The sequence below is a fragment of the Mya arenaria genome, chromosome 14 (assembly GCF_026914265.1).
Source record: "Mya arenaria isolate MELC-2E11 chromosome 14, ASM2691426v1".
Taxonomy (NCBI): Eukaryota; Metazoa; Mollusca; class Bivalvia; order Myida; family Myidae; genus Mya; species Mya arenaria.
The window spans coordinates 39,809,946-39,833,603 of record NC_069135.1 but is presented as its reverse complement, the minus strand read 5'-3'; the positions used below and the strand labels follow the sequence as shown (position 1 = coordinate 39,833,603).

The 23,658-nt window shown below is 34.6% G+C and overlaps 2 protein-coding genes and 1 pseudogene across 3 annotated transcripts in view; 2 read left to right on the top strand and 1 right to left on the bottom strand.

Moving 5' to 3' along the window:
• The window catches only part of LOC128217263 (heat shock 70 kDa protein 12B-like), a 241,572-nt gene that overhangs the window by 78,113 nt on the left and 139,801 nt on the right, over positions 1-23,658 (top strand). The window lies entirely within an intron of this gene.
• The window catches only part of LOC128217270 (uncharacterized), a 206,264-nt gene that overhangs the window by 179,257 nt on the left and 3,349 nt on the right, over positions 1-23,658 (bottom strand). The window contains exon 6 of one of the 2 annotated variants that reach the window (XM_052924302.1): positions 22,905-23,328. The exons of the other annotated variant lie outside the window; for it this stretch is intronic. Coding sequence (XP_052780262.1) covers positions 23,206-23,328 — 123 coding nt within the window. The 3' untranslated portion in view covers positions 22,905-23,205. Of the gene's footprint in view, positions 1-22,904; positions 23,329-23,658 lie in introns of those variants that run through there. 2 annotated transcript variants of the gene reach the window in all.
• Positions 1,292-6,746, top strand: LOC128217273 (heat shock 70 kDa protein 12A-like; annotated as a pseudogene).

The window sequence follows — 23,658 nt, the reverse complement described above, 5'->3', positions numbered from 1 at the left end:
TTAACTTCCCTAATACCCCTCTGTCGGCAGCACCTATTAAAGTGATTAGGCTTTTTGCAAAGATTGCAAGTTTTGCCCTTCGCTGGACAGGTCTGCTTGTGTGGGTATTCATAACCACATGCTCGGCAGGTATTTTCATTCAGTGGAGCGCGATTACGTGGTCTCGCCGATAAGCCAGGGTGATCACGTGGTTTCGCCGATAAACCTCTTCGCATGCCAGAATTTGCATAATGCTGACCACCGCGCTCTCGTTTATGTCCACGCCTGTTCACACTGCCACGTGGTTGTGAAACCCTTTGCACAGTGTCCGAATTCTCCATAACAGCAGCCTGTCGGTCGGATTGCTCCAGCATTCGACCCATTGTTAATATGTCGCATAATGCCTTATCCGGTTCTCGCAGGGCACGACGTCTTAATTGGTTCGATCTGCAGTTCTGAATTACTTGTTGTAGAATTTCCTTGTCTACGTTTGTGAACTCACAATTTTTTGCAAGTGTCCGGAGTTCTGTCACGAACTCATCTAATGACTGCGTGTCATGTTGCTTGCATGAGCCGAAAATTGTATATTTCCATTTGAACATTCTTTTTAGGGGCGAAATAATCATTAAGCACTTTCCTCGTTGCCTCGAAGGACGCATCCGTGTCCCTTTTTTCTACATCGTATGTATCATACACTTTCTCACCAGCGTAATGAAGCAACAACGCCCGTTTTTGGTCATCATCTGTCACTTTTAATCCTACAAATCAATTTTCTAACCGCCCTAGCCATTTCCCCAACGCGTGCAAGCGTTTGATTTGTCTGTGTCCACATCAAAGGATGGAAAATTCGGAAAATTATTCATTTTATGTTCACTGTTTAACGTCTTAATCCATTAGTTAAACAACATTATCATTAATCCAAATATTACAATATTAATTCACAGTATCCTCGTCGCCAGATGATATGTTCAGGGATTAGATATTCTTAGAAACAACAGATGACCGTTCACTAGCTTTATTCATGATTCTATATCTTCCGGAAGTCCCGGTATCATATTACATGCACATACATATAGAGTGGCTACTGAGGACACAACACCATTTAGCAAACATTTTACTTCAAGTTTAAAACTTTTACTGTATGTGCAAATAATCCCATCGGAGAAGAAATTTCACAACCCCCTTGTACTAAAATCTTTCAATCAGGGTCGATATTGAATTAAATGTATTTTGACGGATATACTTAAATACTATACGTCACGATTCGTTGGTGTATGCATATAGGCTAGTTGTCATGCATGTTTTTGATCAACTTAAATGCGCGTACTTCGTCGAATCTCGAACCAGGAAGTTATTGAGTCTCTACAAAACAAAGGCTAAAATTAGGTGTGGTTTTAGAATAGAATACAAAATATTCACAAGGTAAGTAGATAAATTACATTATTGAAATTTCGTTCCGTTATTAATCTTATGATAATATTGTTCAATCAAAAAACTATGCTTAAACTTATATACTTATCTTTGATACCATTTTGCGCTGTTAAAAACTATATTTATAATAACATGTAAGTTTCAACAGAATTATTTAAAGTCGTGATAATTATGAATGACACTTTATTTAGTTCAGCATAATACAACACATTACCCTTTGTTTTAGTTGAGGAACTAGTTTTAATGAATGGAACGTAGTTAACTCCTTGAGTGTATTTAAAACAAAATCAAGTATTAACTAAAGATAAGTGCAAAAACGGATTTTCCTTTGTCAGTGTTACCATTTTTCAACTCGGCATAACTAGGCGAGCCTCGCAGTACCCCCATCCTCTCCCCCGCCCACTCCCATGTTAAGCGTTCATAAGCTATAATTGTTATCACTTACACTTGTAGATCGATTAGGGTAAAATACAGAAACACAAATGACTATGCACAGTGTTCAGTTAAATCAAGATAATTTTCAAATATATATGTGATATTCGTTGTTTTCTGATTTCTGAGTTTAAAACATGCTAAATTTTGTCAGTGTTTTATTTAACTTATTGTTACCATTTTTGTTTGTTTTAACCTCATGTTTTAGATCATGCTTCTACTAAAGAAAAGTAGTCGACAATGCTATTTCCCGATAAACACAATATTAATGTATATCAAATCAGTTTTTGATTTGTTTGTGAAATGATGGCGCGTCTTCAATATTTTATTGTCACTTTTTGTTTAAATTCCAATAATTTCGAACCAGGAAGTTATTCATTGCGTGTGTTTAATTTATATGTTGATTTAGTTTATGTAAGATATAAAGTGTATTTTTATCCTTTGTTTTCATATCAAGTTTTAAAAGTCCACCTTGAACGATGGCAGCGAAGACTCAGTCCCATCTACTGGTTGCTGCATTCGACTTTGGGACCACGTATAGTGGTTATGCGTTTTCCTTCCATAATGACCCGCTCAAAGTGCAGGCCAACCCGACTTGGTATTCCGGAGGTTCAGGAAAATTGATCTCTCTTAAGACGCCAACAAGTGTGCTTCTTAATCCGAAGGGCGAGTTTGACTCTTTTGGTTTTGAAGCTGAAGACAGCTATGCGAGTAAAGCGGAAGATGACAAACACGAAGGATGGCGGTTGTTCAGGCGTTTTAAGATGATTTTGCACAACAATAAGGTACAACTGTCAAATACGTTATGCATATTGTTTGAAACACCGTTATGGATCTAAACGTTCAGACTTCGGAACAGATGATTACATCAAAATCTTAACAAGAGCGCCAGTCGTTTTCAATCAGCGCCTTTCATGATTTTTTTTTCAGTTGAAACAGGGGAACAAAATTATGTAAGCGAGTATTATGGACTTGTGCATACTTGTAAGTAGTGTCAATAGCTACATGTGTACAAAGATAGATTTGAATATCTCCAACGATTTTAGACTTATCGCCAGGTTAAAGACAGAAACGACACCTATGTCAATACCTCGAATTCTCTCTTCGAAAATGATACAAATGAGCTAACTAGAGTCGTCCGATTACGGCATATACAGCAAAAAAGAAATGTTTGACTTCAGATAATGGCGCCGATTCTGAAGCGAGTTGAAAATGTTGCGTTTTGGAATACTAGACCTAAAATAAATCTATAAAAATATATTGTTTTTAACACATGCGCACATTTTTGCGAGTATTAAAACATAACATTTTCCGCCCCATTATCATATTAAATTTCTAATGTTTGGGAATTTGTTACAGTGATAGCACGCTTTCTTTTTATCGAAGGAGCTTTCAAGAGCCACAACTGTGGAGGACATAGAAGGCAAGTCTCATCAAGCTTTGCCAATCTTCTCCATGGCGATCAAGTTTCTACAAAAGCATCTCCTACAGGCAGTAGCAAACCAGACGGTGGGGTTACTAGAAAAGGAAATTTCCTACGTCATCACGGTGCCTGCCATCTGGGATGACAATGCCAAGGAGTTCATGAGAACGGCTGCCGAAGAGGTAACTGGACCGTACTAACCTTCTTTTAGACACGTTAGAAGTTTATAAACGAGGTGGTTATTCTTACCAAAATTTATGAGTCACAGTGTTTGTGATATTTTTTGTTTTGTGTTCTTTGGATTTGGCGTTTACCCTGTGCCCTAACGGGGCTTATGTTTAAACTTTTGGCTGCTGAGCTTGCGTATGAATTTTGGTTACATAAGTATTAATGAGAATGTATTTGTTAAGGAATATAACAAATATCAGAGAGAAGTGAAAATATCAATTGTGTTTGACGAAAATACGAAATGTTAAAAAAATTAGACAGATACTTTCGTCATATTTCGTAATACTTGCACATGCCGGGTAAAAATAGGAGCAACAACATTTTTTTATGTGTTTGGCTCCAATGATTGCCCTCCATTTAATATCTCAGTGTTTTTGCTAAAATATTTTGAACAAGGCTTCTTTACTTTTTTGTAATAAAAATACATACATCTAACGCTTTGAACTTTTTACAACTTAAGGCGGGTCTAGATGGAACCCGAGTTAAGCTGGCACTCGAATCGGAAGCAGCCTCGATCTGGTGTGAAACGCTGGATGTTGACACGAAAGCGACATTAGCCGGAACTGGAACTCAGTTTATGGTCATTGACCTCGGAGGTGGGAGAAATGGACACGACTAATTATATCACATGTGTTTTGATAACCATTGTTCGACAAACTTTATATACTTAAGAACATGTGTAGCATTTGAAGAGCATCGTTTAATTTAATGACGCAGTTAAATGCTTTTATATCCGCATTAATATAGGTAGCTCTACTTATGACGTCATGTTCTGTTTTAGGTGGAACTGCTGATATTTCTATTCAGGAAAAGAAGCACGATGGTACTCTGAAGAAAATCCACCATGCAAGCGGTGGACCATGGGGTGGCATCTACGTTGACGCCAACTATCTCAAATTCCTGGAACAAGTTTTTGGAGAGAAAGCAATAACTGTCTTTAAGACCAAGGAAATATCCGACTTCTGTGACGTTATTAGAGACTTTGAAACAAAGAAACGTAGCTACAACGCAAAATCAAAAGAAAAAAATTACATTCAAGGTAATTGAAAGCATGAGGAAGCTTTCCAAAAAGTTTACCGGACAAAAGTTAAAGCAAAGGGTAGATACTCTCGAATTTGGCGATTCAGTTACTCTGCAAGGTGGAGACAAGTTGCGAGTTGAACCTGACATTATTAGGGCATGGTTTGATAATCCTATAAACAAACTCGTTGAACACGTAAACGACCTCCTTAAAGACCCAAAGATAATGTCAGTACCGACCATCGTGCTGGTTGGTGGTTTCGGAGAAAGCACATACGTCCAGGAAAGGCTTAGAGCTGACATTCCAGACAAGCGTCTAATTGTCCCTGCTGAAGCTGGTCTCGCCGTGCTGAAAGGTGCTGTCAAGTACGGCCACGATTCTTCCATTATATCGTCTCGGGTAATGAAATACACGTTCGGAGTTAGTGTGGACAATTTTTATGATGGCAAAATTCACAGTAAACACAAGAAATATCTGAACAAAGACGGAAAATGGTGTGCCAAAGACTGCTTTGATGTGTTTGTTCATGTTAAAGAGGAGATTCCTGTTGACCATCAAATAACCAAGGGATACTCTCCTACAGGATATCGAGCAATAACACCCCTATACAGAACGACTGCAGCGAACCCCATATACACAACCGACCCCGGCTGTGAACTGCTCGGTGTGTTGATAACAGATCTACCCAAATATATTCCTCTTTCCGAACTTGGTAATGATACAACGTTCATGTTTGGTGGAACGGAGCTTGTTGTAAAAAACAGTGTAAGGAAAACGGGAAAAGAGGAGAATTTGAAACTTCATTGTCTCAAATAAACTGCAACTGGCACCAAGTACATTTTTTGAACCAATGAAATACAAGGACAAATATTTATTATATATAAGCTCTTCTTTTCGGTTGCGCCACTTGAATTGAAAAATTATTGCTTTATTTGGATAGTAGTATTATTAACAAAATTGTTAAAAAAAGTTCCGGAGTATGGAAAAGCTCAGTTTTATGCTTATCGGTGAAATTGGAGTTTTATCAGTGAAATAACAGCAGTGAAAATATCATTCCATTTTCATCTTTAAGAAGCGTGGTATTCGTTGTATCTTCTAAACGACCCGTCTACAAGGGAATAAAACTGATATGCGACAGTTGTGGTAATTAAATATCCATGGAAATAGAAGCAGTTATATAAATTTATTGTCTTAAAGATAAGAAAAATAAAATTTTATAAACTTATTATCAAGTTTGAAGTTTGAATGAAAAAAATCCAGATATTGACAGAAATACAAAGAGGACCAAATTTTAAACATTCATTGTTACAGGTTTCCTTTGCACTTACAGGCAGTCTAACAAACTGCTTTAGCTAAAATACTTAAAAGTTCAGGCACAAACTCCCTTACCTACTTACATATCGAAATCTGACTTTCACAGTCATTGTGAAAGAATAATAACGAAGAACACTGTCCCAGAGCACACACATGCCACTATAAAAGGGGACAATAACAGAGCCAGAAAGAGGGTTCACCACTGAAGCCTTGATGGAATGTATTTCACGATCATCTTTTTGTCTAAATCATTTTGAACTTAACGCCCCTACACTTGAGTAAGGTGTTGGTATATGATGGTCTCTCATTTGCTTATAATCTCAATATGTTATATCACTTATATGGGTTAGGAGCGGGAGGGCTCACAAATTCCGTATGAACATTTTGAAGAATACACTAATGAAAAGACCTTTTCAAAGTTTTCTAAATATTCTGAACACCAACATTCAGTGAACTTACGACAAACATAAACCCGACAACCTCAGCCTGAGATTGTAATTCTTGATTTCGATTTTTAAGTCCGTGCCTTTTTGGGGCCCAATATTGATTTGTACGCCCGAGCATACTGGCGTAAGCCATGGTACGCCTCTGGCTTATAGTAGCAAATTGATGCAAGACTAACTATGGGGTAACAAAACATTTACTTATTTTTTGCAAAATCTGTATGGAATTCTATACCGCTTTATAATCGGGAATCATCATCATTTGCATTCAAATCATAATTAAAAAACACCTTATGACAAAACAATGATGTAAGTGAATGATTGTCTGTTTAAATTGTTTGTTTAAATGCGATTTATTTTTGTCTTTCATAATTTTGAACATTGTATAAGTTGTGTTTGAATGTCGTCTTGTTCGTTATTGTTTGAATGAAAAATGTATACTCTGTTTGTAGAATCCATTGAAGACCACATTGTATACAAGATATTTATGTAACTTAATGTGTTATCTTCATGAAATATTATTATTATTATTATTATTATTATTATTATTATTATTATTATTATTATTATTATTATTATCCATGCAATCACCCAAAATGCCAATACATTGTCGTTCGGGTAGTCATGAGTTCTGGCTATTTTCACACAAACAAATAATTATTTTAGATAAAGACATTTCCGTTAAAATGTAAATGCTTTTCGATTGGAAATTCTGATAAAATCTCATTCCATAAAAGTTACTCAACACCTTTACATGTGGCAACGGATGTATGCATTATGCTTGCTTTATATTGCTTGATATTATCAAAACTGAATAAAAACACATATTCATGTTTTGGTCCTTCAAACTAACTTATGCACTGAGGAAGGCCGTTATATTTATCAACAAGGTAATGAACAATGGATGGTCAGTGTGGCCAATTTAAAAAAAAAATGTGATGAGTGTTTAAAAGCAAAAAAGATGGCCGACAACGGACGCCGAACAACACGTGATTACAACATCTCAGCATGAGCACCTCGTGCTCAACAGAGCAAAAGAAGACCAGGTGTAAGGTTATTTTTTTATATAACTATTGTCATTATAGTTAAGAAAGAACAACGAACCCCATATTTATATTTATTGATTATCATGAATGTATAAAACACAATGTAGAAAAACAAATCGATGCTTATGTTATAAGACATCTTAAACATTCTATCGAAAAGGCCACGTAAAGAAAACAATGTGATGAAAATGTGTCTGAACAAATATACATGCTTGTGACATGGGGGTTAACAGAAGCACTGAAAATTATGTTTGAGTAAATTAAGTGACATTATTGACATATACTTAAGTGTTTAGGTATATTGCTATTGTTGCTGGTTGCGAATGTAAGTTTCAGGCTAATGTGTTCATTAATATATAAGTTATGGTAATTGTAAAAGGTTTAGGACAAAGCACTTCTAAAATAACAATGGCATTGCTGTAACTATGTATAAAACCTGTTTTTATTAAGAAAATGAGTTAAAACAACAAGAACATGTTAAGTCACACATCAAATAGTAATGTTTTTTGTAATGTTTTTTTGGTATTAGGTCTGTGTCGACAAAGATGGGTTCTCATACAAGGTGCATTTATTAATAAATATAGGTCATATACTACTGTTCATGATCAATAATTCTTCTGACTTTGACGAGTTGTGAAAACATTGAGCGGAGGCCATTTTTGTTTTCAAGTAAAGAACACTTCAATTTTGACCTTACTGACCAAAACACTGTCCCCAAATTTTGACCTACTTGTATAAAACTCGGTGTCATCTACATGAATGACCTTTTGTAGCGGAATCCCTTGTTCGTGTAACGTCAACAATGACCATGACCATTTGATCAAAAAGGAATCATATTCTGATCATGACCAAGATACATAAACAGTTTGAATACTTTCCAAGTAATTCACAAGGGAATACATGATTAATAATAAATGACAATTCATGAACAATTCAAGCGTTATATTAGCTATGTCATAAGTTGTCAGAAAATAAATAGCAACAGCTAAAACAAAAAGACTGGTTATCTCATACAATAACGTAACAAAATATCACAGAACAGAAAAATACAGATATCATAGGTTAATGAAAAAACAAAACAATCCAAATATATACACAATTGATGAATTCTAAAAACAAATGAAAGATAAAATTATATAAGGTAAGATGTATCTTGCCACAGCGTTCTTCTGCTTATATCGGGTTTATGCTGTTTTCAAGTTCCATTCAATCAAAGAAATATAGGGGTAAAAACACACAAATAATTTTTATTTTTTTCATCTACCAAAAGAATAAACTAAAATTGTATCCATTCGTGCAAATGATTAGGACTTTGATGACCAACCCCAATAATGTTTTGCTTGAGCATCCAACTTAAATTTATCATTTTAAAAATAAGAAATGTAGGAATCATTTAGTAGTAGAACTATAACCGACATAAGAAACAATAGAATATAATTTTTTACACAATTTATGTTTATCTTTGTTTGGAATTATGTTGTTTTATTCTTTTCATGTCTCTTTCACTAATTGTTTTATTAAATCATTTACTAAGGTATAATAATATTTTATCTATTTGATGATTTTTGTTAAGTTTGGTAAATTCTATAGTAATATAGTTAAGAATAAAATAAATCACACAAACACGTAAAGTTTATTATCTTAAACGTTTCAGTGAAACGCCTTAATCAGTACATATAAACATTTTTTATAAAGTAGATAAAAAAAATTATAGTAATATAGTTGAAATTTATTCAACTTTTCACATGTTTTTATGGTTCATTTTATAAATATAATGCAGAAATAAATACAACCAATTTATAAAATTTATATCACTGGATTTGAAGTTTAATCGTCTACAATCTTTACAGTGATTACTAACTGATAAAACAAAAAAAAATACTAGGAAAATTGGTTGAGGAGGGTCAATCTCCCATTATAATAAGCCACACACTGGCAGGCCTAATATAACTAATATAACTTAGTTTGACATGAAGTAAGGGTTAAAATATTAATATTACAATAATTATTTCGCTCCTCACACCAAAACCGAAATATATAGGCCCTTAACATGATGTAGTTTTTCTGTCTTAAATTTTTAACAAATTTCACTAAATTGATGAAGAGCAAAAAGTATTAACTGTTATGAAAAATTGTGTTTGGGCTGAGCAAGCCAAAATCTTTATACACATGCTTGTTATCGCCAATTTTCAACAAGCACTGCTAAATAAAATCAAACATTTTGAGCAAGTCTGTCAAAAGCATTTGAACAGTGCTTGGCTTACAGGCTTATGCTAATTTTGACCACTGTAATCATGGTATCTCATTGTAAAGTTCTTCAAACACTAAAAACAAAATCATACAGAAAATAAATATAACAAAAACAGGAAGGTTTATACAATAAAAGCATTTCCTGTTTATACAAATATATGTATCTAAAACTTCATATTATAATCTATAACAGTTACATAATACAAAGTTAATATTATTATAAAAAGTTAGCATAACCAGCATTTTTAGTAGGTGTAAAAACATAATTCCATATCAATAGACTTATTCACACTTAAAGGGACTTGCTCACATTTTAACCTTGCAAAACATAGACAAACGTTATCATTTGAACAAGAGTTAACATAATGCTTGTAACAATGATGAAACATCATTAAAAGCTGAATAAAGGCTCAATTGTTAATAATTGTTATCTTCTGTTCTGTATTCTATTAGAGTTTGATAGATTTGTGATTTACAATTATAGTTTATCCTTAAATATAGATAGATTATGATTTTTAATATTTTACACTACATTGTATAATTGTAATATATTTAATATGTATATGAACTGTAACAGTAACTGGTATATTCTGAAGGTTTATGCTTGGGTCTTCAAAATTCTGTACAAATGAGTCTCTGCCGGTTGCAGTTTTGTGTCTGTTCATCAAATTTGGAAATTAACTTAAATAAACTTTTAAAAAATTAGAAAAAAAGAATTGAAAAAATATTGACATAATATTTGTGAATTAGTCCCTCTGAATCAATTTTCAGATTTAGTACATGTACATTTAAAAGATAGATCTATTCCATTAGAATACAGTTGCTACTAGCCGGCTACTATATGGCTGTGCCGGAGCAGTTGGTTGGTGTAGACTTTGAACTTGACTATGTGATGCCCTTAATGTGTCTTTATAACTGGGCGGGGGAGGCTCTGCACTAGTTTATGAAACATGTCTATGAGTGCTGGTACCATGAGCTTCATAACTATGTTGCTGCTGGTCACCAAACCCTTGTGGTTGACAAAAACATGTCCTTGACCATGATTCAAGTTTTGAACTTGATATTGACTTCCATATCCGGTAAAAGTCTGAGCAGTTTGTGGACGAATGGCATATGGTAACTGCATAACCTCGTGCCTGTAGGGGTCATTTGGAAGAGTTGTCCCCGATTGCATCACCCTTGTGTTAACATCTGTTGCAACACCACTATATTGTGGCATATTATTTGACTTGTGTCCACCAGCAGCTTCGTGAGCATCGCTGCCAACTTCCATTGGCGTACAGCCACCACATAATGTAAGTATGAATACTAGTATTAACAGACTGGTTAGGACAGCTGCTATCACTAACATGGATGGAATTTCAAACCCCTCTGAAAATATAAACATTGTCAATTTAGTCATAATTCTAATTAGAAAATAGGTTACGGAATGAGAAAAACATTCACTTATTTCAAACTTTCATACATGAATAATTCAATTTGAGGGAAAAAAAATATCATGTTCTTTCTTTATAACAAGAAATTACCTTTGAACACATTTAATCATTGAATAAACTCATTTATTTTCAAAGCAGCTACACATTATTTTTTTATGAGTAATGAGTCAAGACTTTTAAGTAAAGAGTGAAAAATAATTAAAGACAATTAAACATTAAATTTTCTAATCTAGAGTGTTTATTTCAAACACATTTCTATTCTTAGAATAGTAATTTTACGCAGCAAAATTTAGCGAAAGATAAGAATAAATGATATATTATAAAAAAACATCATCATGTCTATTCATAGCATAAATATATACATCACTCAGCATTATATAAAGAAAAACAAGACATTGTGAATTAACAGCGCTAGAATCTTTATAAACTTTACTTATCGCATTCACTTAAGTCAATTCTTAAAGCACTGAGCAAGATATAAATAAAATCTTTTCACTTTCAATTTTATCATTCATGAAAAATTTACAGCAACACACGCTAATTACACTAATGTTTGGACATAGTCAACATGGTCTTTGATGGTACAAAAAAGCTACAGATTATGTTTTCATTGAATTTTACACTTATAATATTGTGTATGCTCTCCACAGTCAACCTTGAGCTAGGTTTTTTTTAAATAAATCAAAAAATTTAAGAAGCACCGTCTGCCCTCATTGAGACCAGAATGTGCACCCTTCTGCCTTCAAAGAATTAAATGCTTAAGATAATCAAATATTTGTTTTTGTTTTTATTAAAACTTGAAATATGATTTCAACTAAACTTTACATATTTAGTAGATCGTTGAAACCAAATGTTACTTTAAATAAGTTTCTAACATTTTTCCATGAAATTCATTATACGATTTTTGATATGGCAAAGGGATTGGAAGAATCCAGTATAACACGTCTATTATTTTAGACCACCCAAAGGAAGGGGGTTCATACCATGAGTTGTGCCTCCCAAAATGTAAAATCCACTGGGATGCTGATTCTTTCTCACGCACACATTGTACATATTAACACAGTCTGACACAGTCCAAATGAGGCTGATATCAACGGCGACAATGATCAATTCTGCAACAAAGTTCGACGTTGGGAAACCAGATGGACAGCAGTGACGCCGGAAGATGTCCCCAACTCATTTGAAACAGCTATAAAAAGAGCCCCGTTGGAATTGTATCCAAACATAAGAATGTGCCTGTCAATTTTACGTGCTATGCCAGTTTCTACGGCAACAGCAGAAAGGTCGTTTTCGACGATGAAGCGCGTTAAAACGTATCTGAGAAACACCATGACAACAGAGCGGCTCTCTGGGTTAGGTTTGATGAACATTTACAGAGAAAGGGAGATCAGTTCCGAGAGAGTGGTCGACATCTTTGCTAGGCGCAAGAACAGAAGACTACTAGCTCTTATATTTCGTGTTTAAACAATGAAAAAGAACAATATATCAATTCTTAACTTGAAAATCATTATATAACGTCTGTAGTCATTTATACTTATCAAACAATGACGACTGATAGTTATACATTTGAAGAAGACCATGGCTTATGACCATGATATATTAGATCGTAAGAAAACGTGTTTTATTAAAAGTCGAGCAAGTCATATATATGATCTCCTTCATTTTATTTTGAAAAACTAGACAAAAAAATCAGCTTAAAAAACAATACAGTTGATATCAATTTCAGCCCCTTAACCTCTGATTTTGCGTTCTTCTAAAAAAATAATTCCGCGGGACAACCCCCGGACCCCCCGCAAACAAATACTATATTTCGAGTAAACTAAATTCGGCCCACGCTACGCCCCTGGCATTGTATCTTGATTTGCATGACTATGATGTTGTTATGACATTAACTGCCCTTTAAAATGTATTTTTGTTTTATAGAAATGTCAGACTTCTATCATGGTGTGGCTATCAAATGCTAGCGGTTAAAGTATACATTGGTTTGGGTTTACATAAAAGCTATATGTTCAAGTTGGGTTAGAACATTCTTAGCCATGAAGGCTTATCAGTAACATGCTGTTGTACTCAAGATAACCAAAAGGTAATAAAAATGATTCACCTCAAAAAACATCATTCAACATCTGTTCAAAACACATTCTGGGTTTTTCTTAGAGATAAATTTAGATCCGTCCTTGGTCATAGTATTTATGATATGCTCGGAATGTATTAGTATTTACGAATCATTTTTTTTTATTCTTTGTGTGTTGTGGGGATGGAGGGTGGGGGGTGGGGGCACTTGGCGCTCATTCATTTACAGTGCAATATTTTTATACTGCGTTGTATGGTATACACATTCATAATAGTATCCATTCTAGGGTTATATATCAGGGCTGGGTTAGGGCTAGGGGTAAGGTTTGGAGGTTAGTGTTAGGATACGTCTTTAAGGCCAAAGCCATAAACATATTGGTAGACCTATTGTACAATCAATCCGGTAATAGAAACTATTCAGAAAAGCACCTTTAAAGCTGCACGCTCACAGATTGAAAGTTTTGACAAGTTTTTTTTAATTTTTGTCTAAGAACGAGCCAATTTTTGTGAAAAATATATGGAAATCAGTTAAATAAGACTGTTGACAAAAAATAAGATCGCAGATTTTTATATTTAAGAACAAGAAAAGAGGTTTTATGCATTTTTCTTAAACCGTTAGTTAAGCGTAAAACATTAATTTTCGAACAGATATATGAAAATCTGCGATCTGATTTCTTGTCAGCAGTCTTATATCATTGGTTTGCAGATATTTACGCAAAAACTTGCTCTTTCAAAGACAAAAAATAAAATAAAAAAAATTGGAAAATTTGTATGTCTGTGAGAGTGCAGCTTTAAGGATAAGGGTCAGGCCAAAGCAATAAACATATTGGTGGACCAATATCAAAATCACTTCGGTACTAGAAACCAATCATAAAAGCACCTATACCCTTCGCAATGTTTTGATACGCAGTCTTACCACCTATGATAACAGAACTTTCCAGAAGTGTGTCTGTGACTTAATCAGTCAGGAATCTCTTCATACATCTTTCCATCTGGCCACCCCCCTCAGTCATGTTATAATAATTTCTGCACGTCATGTGGTAATAATCCAAGTGGTATTCTGCTCAACGAGTGATTTTGTTCAGGAAGAGACATTCACAGGATTAACTGTGGCTGAGGTTATCGAACGAACAACAATAATTATAACTTTCTCATAATATCAAAAAAATAACTACATACGTATGTAACGTTACATTTTTATTAGACTATATAAATATGATTCTAATATATTTGGCATGCGCATTGCTACTAAGGGGCATATCTGGATTTATGTTTGTTATAGGGGGTTGGGGGGGGCATGCCAGGGCGGCTTAAGGAATTGACATTAGAGGGGGTGTAACTTAGGGACACAACCTTTTGACATTCGCCCCTCCCTCGAAACTGAAAATTAACATACATTAAAGACAACTTGGATGATGATAAGGGGAGGGGGCTCCAGCTGCGCCCCCTTGATCCGCTAGTGTATGTCCCCTCGTGAATTTTTAAGCCGAATGCGCATTTTACACTACAACTTGGTATTAAAAATGCCTTGTTGGAGATGAGCCAGTGCCTAAACTTAAGGCATGGATAGCGCAGACTGACGTCGTCGTATGGGTTACGTTTCTACCGTGGGGCGGGCCGGGGTTTAGATTCGGCGTTAGTTTTTCATTATGACAGTGACAAACCATAAACATAATTCATGATTTAATAGCTTGCATGCATGCTGGTATTCTTTGTACACCTACGCATAGCAACGAGTCACAGTAAAGATTCCCTGAATACAGATACATTGTTATTAACTATCTGGCGTCTTTACATTTGGGCAAAACAGTAAGGCTTACATTTTGACAAGTAGGACAAGGCAAAATTGATACGGGGCAACGCTCTTCTCTTGCAATCGGAACACCGCGGCCATCTCCCATCGAAAACATCCTAGAATTGACGGCGTACTGTGACAGAATTCTTTTAAATTACATTAAACTATGCTGCAATTAGATCGCGTAGTAAATTCAATTTAGAAGTTAAACGTAAGAACATTACTCGTAGGAATCTTAATCATTTATGCCATTGTACACTTCACTGGTAATCAATTTTCAATTAGTTATTCAAATTACACGTTCAAACACCACAATTTATTATTATTATTATTATTAGTTGTAGAAGTAGTAGTAGTAGTAGTAGTAGTAGTAGTAGTAGTAGTAGCAGTAGTAGCAGTAGTAGCAGTAGTGGTAGTAGTAGTAGTAGTAGTAGTAGTAGTAGTAGTAGTAGTAGTAGTATTTTTATTATTTTTATTTTTAGTAGTAGTAGTAGTAGTAGTAGTAGTAGTAGTAGTAGTAGTAGTAGTAGTAGTAGTAGTAATATTTTTATTATTTTTTTTTATTTTTTTATTTTTATTATTATTATTATTATTATTATTATTATTATTATTATTATTATTATTATTATTATTATTATTAATATAAATACGCCATTACCTCATATGATTTGAGAGATACTTAACTTAAGACAATGACTTTACTTAGAAAATAACTTAAGATGTTTTGTGAATATGACCCCAGGTATACATCCGAGGTTGTTTTCGATCGAAAATTGCCACCGAGGAGCTCCGAGCGCCGCTCTTGCACACCTATTTACAAAAGTGGTCGGCCAAAACACTGCCTGCTCCACCCAGCTATCTATGACCAGTGTAAGCACTTCGCGTTTGGTGCCATACCATTAGGAACAAACAAAAATAAGTTGGTCTGAAGAGATGAATTTTGAGGTACGTCCGCTCTATTTTCTGAAGATGGCCAAAATTGATTTCTAAGATATACGTATAGATCCGATCGGACGAATGCACCAACAAACACCATCTATATTAGATTCCAATATTGATGATCTATAGATCATAAGCATTTACTAAGAGCCTAATAATATCATTTCTTTGATACATAGCTTCCTTTTCTATGTGTCTCTTAACGCCGATGTTTGAAGTTAGTCATTTTTATGCATTCCGCTTTATTGGCAATTCTAACAAATCGAAATATTTTAAATAAATACAAAGTTGAAAAACGGGTGTTGAAAGATGTATCTTAAACAAATGAACCACTGTTCGAACTTAAGTCTTGTTTAATTTTGAGGGTAAGAAAACATGAAATTCTGACATTGTTTATTTGTGCATCATTTCAGGAATGTATATTTCTCAGAAAATAATCACTGATGTGTTCTCTTACCAAGATGTTTCTCTTCAATTTGGCACTAATCTCAGACATCCAAGGGTTCAACTTGCTAAGGTCATTTGAGAAAATAAGGCGGAACATTTATTTTAAGGTAGTGCATCTATTAACGGACTATGAACGGTAATCCAATGTGTAATTGGTATTATTTTAATGCATCTAGCCCCTTCGACGAAATTATAAAGCATAAAAGTAATTTAATGGACCGATTGTTCGACACTTTGTCATCGTTGTTAACATTTATATCTGTACTTCTCTGAAGGTTTCAAGATTTATTTAGTAATATACGGCATATAAAATAAGATTTGAGACAACTTTTTCAGCTATACATATTTTGATGAAATATACGAACACATCGAAACAAATTTCACGTTTAAAAGGTTACAACGATAAAGTTAACAACGTTGTTAACTTTAAACGTTGTTAACTTTAAACGTTGTTAACTTCAACAAAGTTTTGAACAGTTTGCCCTAAAAAAACAGCGAAATTATGACAAAAATGATTTGTTGGTTTTGCATAGAAAACAAATCAACGAGATAGCAACCGGAATTGTTTGCCATACGGTTTTTGATGACAGCTAAAACTTGGAAGATTAATTATAAACGATTACGAAACCACTTTGCTGAGAATGCTAAGGCTTGCTCGATAGGAAAGGTACACATATCATAAAACATGAGGATATTGGGAGATATGGAACTGACATTATACAATGTTTAACCGCGGCGAATTCGCGAAATGTTGGCACGATGCACCCTTGATGATATATGAATGATAAACGCGCCGAGTAGGAAAGACAAGATGTAGACCTTGCTCGTCTGTTTATCAAGCAAACGAAATAGTACCACTCGTGAAAGTATGTGTATTTAATCGTAAATTGATATTTCTTTTCAACGACGAGTCTTTTCATCGACGAGTCTTTTCATCGACGAGTCTTCATCGACGAGTCTATTCATCGACGAGTCTTTAAACACGAGTCTTTTCATCGACGAGTCTTAATCGAAGAGTCATTGAACACGAACATTTTTAACGACTTTGGACAAGTCATTGAACGCGAGTCTTTTTATCAAAACGTCATTAAACACGATTTTTTTCAACGGCAAGTCTTTCCATAGACGAGTCATTAATCACGATTCGTTTCAACGACAAATCTTATCATTGTTGAGTCATTGTACACGAGTCTTTTTTATCGAAAAGTCATGGAACACGATTATTACTCGTCCATGGAAATACTCGTCATTGAACACGAGTCTTTTTATCGAAAAATCAATACAGACAATGATTTTCAACGACGAGTCTTTTTTCACGATGAACGAGTCTTTTATTCGACGATAATTTTCAACAGCGAATCCTTTCAAAGACGAGTCGTTTCAACAGCATGACTGTTTTTAACGACATTTTGTGATTGGCCAAATCTATTTTACAAAGAATCATTTCAACAACGCTATATGCAGTGGACCTGTCAGATTTTGCTCGATATTCACCACGTAACGATTGAACTCGTTGAATCAGTTGATGATCTCTTGCGGTATTCAATACAGTGGGATGACCCAGGTGAGCTTCTAGTACTAAATAAATGACTGCAGAACTGCCGAGACAACGAAGGCCTGAATGTTGTCAATGTGTGTGGAAATTCTTACATTATTACCCGATGTTATGAGAAAGGCCACTAGCAGATCAAGGAAGGGGGTGCACCCGGCGCGCGCCACCACATTATATTCATCATAGTTCACTTTTTATTTCAATGTATGAGAAAAAAGTATTAAAATACGCCCAAAATGCCTCATTTCGGACTAGAAATTGTTAAAATTCAAGGTGAGGTACACCCTCCCTCCCCCCATTATTTTAAACCAAATAAATGTCGGTTCTGAGAAAGGGGCGCTAGTTAAAAAAGTTACACCCTTTAGTTTCGGCCCCTTTAATTACGCATCATGGATCCGCCCCTGAAGCCTATTGCTCTAAATAGTATAGTATTTTCTGAAATAAATGTGTTAAACCATCGAAGTGTCTGTAGATTACATATTTAATGTGAACGCCTGTCCCTAAAAGGTTAATAAAGTGGTGGGTAGTCGATAAGTGAAAGATAAAGATGTTATAGCTTTGACATTTCAAGTTCTAAAACTATCCATTTGTTTTTAACCTCTCGTAAACATGTACAACATTTTAGTCATAGCTAAATCAGTTAAGATATATGCTAGCATGAAAACAGGTTTGTGATAATTCAATTTAATGACGCGGTTACTAATGTATTCAACATAATTTTATCATTTTATCAATTTGATTAACTTGTTGTTGTATTTGAAATCAACAATCCTTTGATACGGTTGATTTCATTTTGCATGCACGTTTTTGATTATAAAGAAAACACAGTTTTCATTACAAAAAAACAGATACTTAAATTGCTGTCATTATTTTGAAAGATTCTTGTTTAAACCAACGATGTCTATATTTGCGTATGTAAATGCGCAACACATAATAAACTTCTAAAGGGTAAGCAGACTGTGACCGACATTAAAGAACGCACCTTTAAAGGGACTCGACCATGTTTTATAAAATGCACTTTTTGATGAAATTAAGTGTGGCAAATCATCATGAGTCTTAAAATTAAGATTCTAACTGCTGGAACCATTCAACAAATGCTGATATATGCTTAAATATTGTCTTTATATTCCACAATTTTGAATAGCGTTAGTAACGCTTTTCATCAAAAGGCTTCAATCTTGAGTTCAAGATTCCGCAGCTTATGTAAGATACCATGTGGGCGCGCCGTTTTGTTATCAGTTTTCTGGGAGGGGGAGGGGCAATGTGGGGTTGCTCCCCACCACAACCAGATTTTTTATACTCAAATTACATTTTTTTTCTGCATTTTCGGTATCGAAGACTTAAACAGTTATAATATTCGTGTTTTCAAAATTAATCGAGGGGAAAGCGAAAAGGTTCTATTTGCTCTTTATTTAATGTCACTTAGAACCTTTTCGCGTTCACCCCTCGATTAATGCACTGCTATGAAAAACAAATTTGTCCTAAAGCATGAGCGAGTCCCTTTAATGTAACTATTATGCTGTGTCTTAAATCACACCTACCATTAATCACTGCTATATCCAAAACAAAAACATTCAATCCAAGCATTTGTTTTCTGAATCATGTCCATACTCTTAACACATCCAAAGAATTGTTTCAATTTCGATGTAAAGAGCTTTACATTTGAAGTTTAAAGTCTCATTAGCCTCCCTCCAACATAATTACTAGTCTTGTCATGGAGTCAGTGCTGTAAAATTCGACATTACGTTGCACCGTGTTTGCTCACAGTTTAATTACATTACAATTATCATTAAACTGGGCGCAGCATTCCTTTATTTACATGGAAACTCAGATAAGTTTAAACTATGTATATTTTATTGAAAATTCATGATTAATTATAACGAAATTATCAATAGTATGGCTTAAGAACAATTTAAGAGTCCCGGTGGACATTCAATAATAATATTTATATTAAATAAGATACACCATAGTTTATAACCATTTTAAACACTTACAAGTTTAATACAACTACATCATGGTTTTCAAAATGTGTTCAAATGGAGTATTGTTTCTCATAGTTTAAAGAAATGGACATTCAAAAGATGTATAATAAATACAGCAGCTAAAGCAATACATCAGTATAATTTTATTACCATTTTTTTTACCATGCTACGTGAAAGGGACACTTACAGATTTCATGATGGCGAATTTTTTAAAATGTGTTCAAATGAAGTTATTTTACTTATCATTTTAAACAAATACGTCCCAGTAACTATCAGATGACACTTGTTTAGACAGCCTTAAATTCAATGCCGAAAATTTTCAATTTGCATTCTGTTTGTTCACTTTCATATTTATTTATTTTTTATTTTTTGAGTGGTGGGATGACATATTTTCAAATTTTAAAAACAAAAACAATTTTCCACGGGCGTAGCCAGCGTTACTCACATACGCATGTGCGTAACATCAATTTGAAAAATGAAAAAAATAAATATGGCCAAAAATGACATCCCCTTCAAATACACATCAGAGCTCAACATATTAGTTCCATTTTCCTTTTTTCCCTGGCGAGCCCCCTCCCCCGACCCCTCCACCCCCCCCCTACGGCTACAGAGATATTTCCCTCCCACGCCCTCCCCCTTTCGTGCGTAACATTCAGTAAAGCCTGGCTACGCCCTTGTCTTCCAATGACAACTTTCCTTTTTTTCAAGCAGTTTAAACAAATTGCACAAGACATATAAATTGTCGACGTCTGACCCTTAAAATTTTAGAATTCTCCTTTAATATCCAAAGGTCTCTTAAGAATACAAGTTGTACACATCTTTTTCAAAATTAAAACACAACACTTAGCTTAGCTTAAGACTTTAGATGTTTCAAGAAATTAAAACCAGAATGTATCCTAACTCCATGCGTGGCAGTATCGATCTGGGATGATGTGTTTTGTTCTAATTATAAGGATAATATTCACTTACTATGCAAATATTTTATAATAGAATCTACATAACAATCAAAGTACTGAAAGTACTGCTGGAAGGTGAGTCATACTGCTTTATAAACACATTACGAACCATTCAATCGAACATACGTAAATGACTTACGATATGCCAAATGTGTGTCATTTACGTATGCTCGTTTAATTGGTTCGTAACTATTTGAAATGAAAAAGAATGTGGAACTTCGACTTTTCGTACCACGAAACTTTATTACCCAGAGATATAGTGGACTTTACGTACCAATGGTACCAATATATTTTCGACATTTCGCACATTGATCAAACTTATTCATCAGCATATAAAATGGAACATTTCATTAGCTCTGAACATATGTTCTATATCTTTGTGCCTCTAGACAGGGAACATCGTGACAACAGTCTCTACTAGTTCTTACAGTACTTTGATTAACTTTGCGTGACAAACGTGCGCTAAAAAAGTCAAAACTTATGTTTCGTTAACTTTTAACAAAAGATGGTCACTTCATTGTATTATCCATGTGTGTTCTCTTTTTGTTTAAATACTGTATAGTTTGGCCTATTGCAAGTCATGTTAGAAATGTAATGATCGGCTGTAGGCGGATGTGCGTTCATAGTATAACATTCCGTTATAGACGGAAGTACGTTCATAGTACGTTGATGTACTTGGTTAGTAATATGCAAATTAGCAAAACCCGAGCTCTGTATGCATTGGGAATTTACTGTATAAGTTATGTGTATATCTCTGAAGGGATCTGTTGGCCTTGTTCGACGTCGCACGTTACAGAAACAATTTATATACGATATTCATTGACAAATTTTAATTCAAAAGGTATACAATTGTAAAGCTTAATTCACGCGATATAAATCAAACATTTACGATAAAAAGAAAGCCGACAGCACTCAAGACAAGTTGTATAAATAGTGTCCGCACAAATCATGAATCGCTATAACGAAAAACATCAGAATTATTTGCTTCCTTTTTATTGTGACTGGTTGCCGGTCAGACGCAGTTGTTATTTCGCTTTGTCTAGGGAAAGCACTGTGGTTGAAAATCGCTACTATCAACGTGTATATGCTTAACAACAAGAACCACAGAGTTCAATCAGCATATGGTTCAAAATAATAGTGATACAATTCTAGTGTCTGCCATCTTACCCTCCAGATAGCTTAGTGGGAGAGCGTTCGCTTCGGATGCGAAAGGTCAGGGTGTTCAAATCCCGACCGCATCAAACCTAAAGTTGTTAAAAATGTGGAACTGGTAGCTCCCGTTCCTTGCTCCGGCATTTAAAGGGTTGTACTTGGAAATAGTGTTATGGTTAAACCCAAAAAGTTGTATCCTGTATATTGGTGCTATAAACCGAGCACGTTAAAGAACAAATGTGTCTCTTTATGGAGAGCTAGGGTATCGCACCGGATCTCATGTAGTCACTTCTATATCATGGCATTAAACAAAATTTAAAACGTGATGTCAGACCCTCTGGGATAGGGTGCGTTGTTTCGACACACCCATTTAACCACGCCCCCCATTTTTGAAAAAAAATCCCATACTTATTAATTATGATGGGGGAAGCGTTACTAGTGATAACTTACAAAAAACGATTTTTTTATTCTATAATCTTTATAATGGGTGACGACTTCAGCATGTATTTTTGCCGAGATGAGCATGTTCAAGAGGCCATAACTTTCTCAAATCGAAACCAAACTCTACCATTTTGGGCTTTCCTTGTAGAATTAATACCAATCTTATAGAAAAGGTACAGTTTTACCGAAAACAAATGCCATTCCAAACCCGAAATACAAACAAACGTGCTACTCGACGAACCAACTACCCGCTAATTTCACTCAAGTTTTCCAGACTAAAAATGCATTATCCCGCTGTGGAATCATCAATTCAAAACAAAAACCATACATCTATTAAGATACATGTACAATTGAATTCAAATGTCGTCCCTATTTGTTTTCGTTTTTTTTTACATGAAAAATATAGATGATATGGGATAAATAAAACATATCAAACCCATGTTTTCTCATGCAAATCATGGGAAGCAACCACGATAACAATCTACATACAGGGTTGGCGCGAACCGTTATTGGCGCAACTTATGACTTGTCCTCCGCGAAAACGAAAACTTTATATAAGCTCCAACGTTTAAATCTTATAAATTGTATTAAGATGAAAGCACATAATGTTTACAACTGCATAATAATCGGATGCAAATACAAGTGTTTTATATCAACCATTCCAATTGTACACATTATTTAGGTCTGAATAATTAATTAATTGATGATCAATATATCAATATGTATAAAATATAAATTGCATATGACATAAAAGCGTATACAAGTTAGAACACTCTACTTTAATGTTCACATAGAAACGTTGATCATATTTCTTGCTTTTTTGTATACAAGCAACTATTACACAACATGATGTGCAACCATCTCTCATCTACATCCTGGCATCCTTGAAGCAGCGGAATTCCGACGATGGCCATCGGACCCATCCGACTGTTTTTATTTCGGCGCCAACCTGGGCACACAGGAGTGTGTTGGCTGTAAGCACGTCATCCACCTGATGACAGAATATGTGATATACGCGTTTAGTAAGAACAAGAGATAAAATCAATACTAGAAATTATGATTTAGTTCTATTTTAAGGGCTTTTAACAGTTCATAAGAGTGTGTGGAAGGCTTAAAATTGAAAGGTTTCAAAAGGTTATGTTTTATTTTAAGGAACGTTTTTTTTCAGGTGTGAAACCTACATCCTTTGCAACTTTTGTGATAATAAGGAGTTGACCAATTTTTACGAAAGAAAATTTTGTCCGATTTTGGACAAAAAAGAATATGTTGTCAACACTACCCTTTCAACAATTTCTTGTGGCTTTGTGGTGAGTGCAGCTAG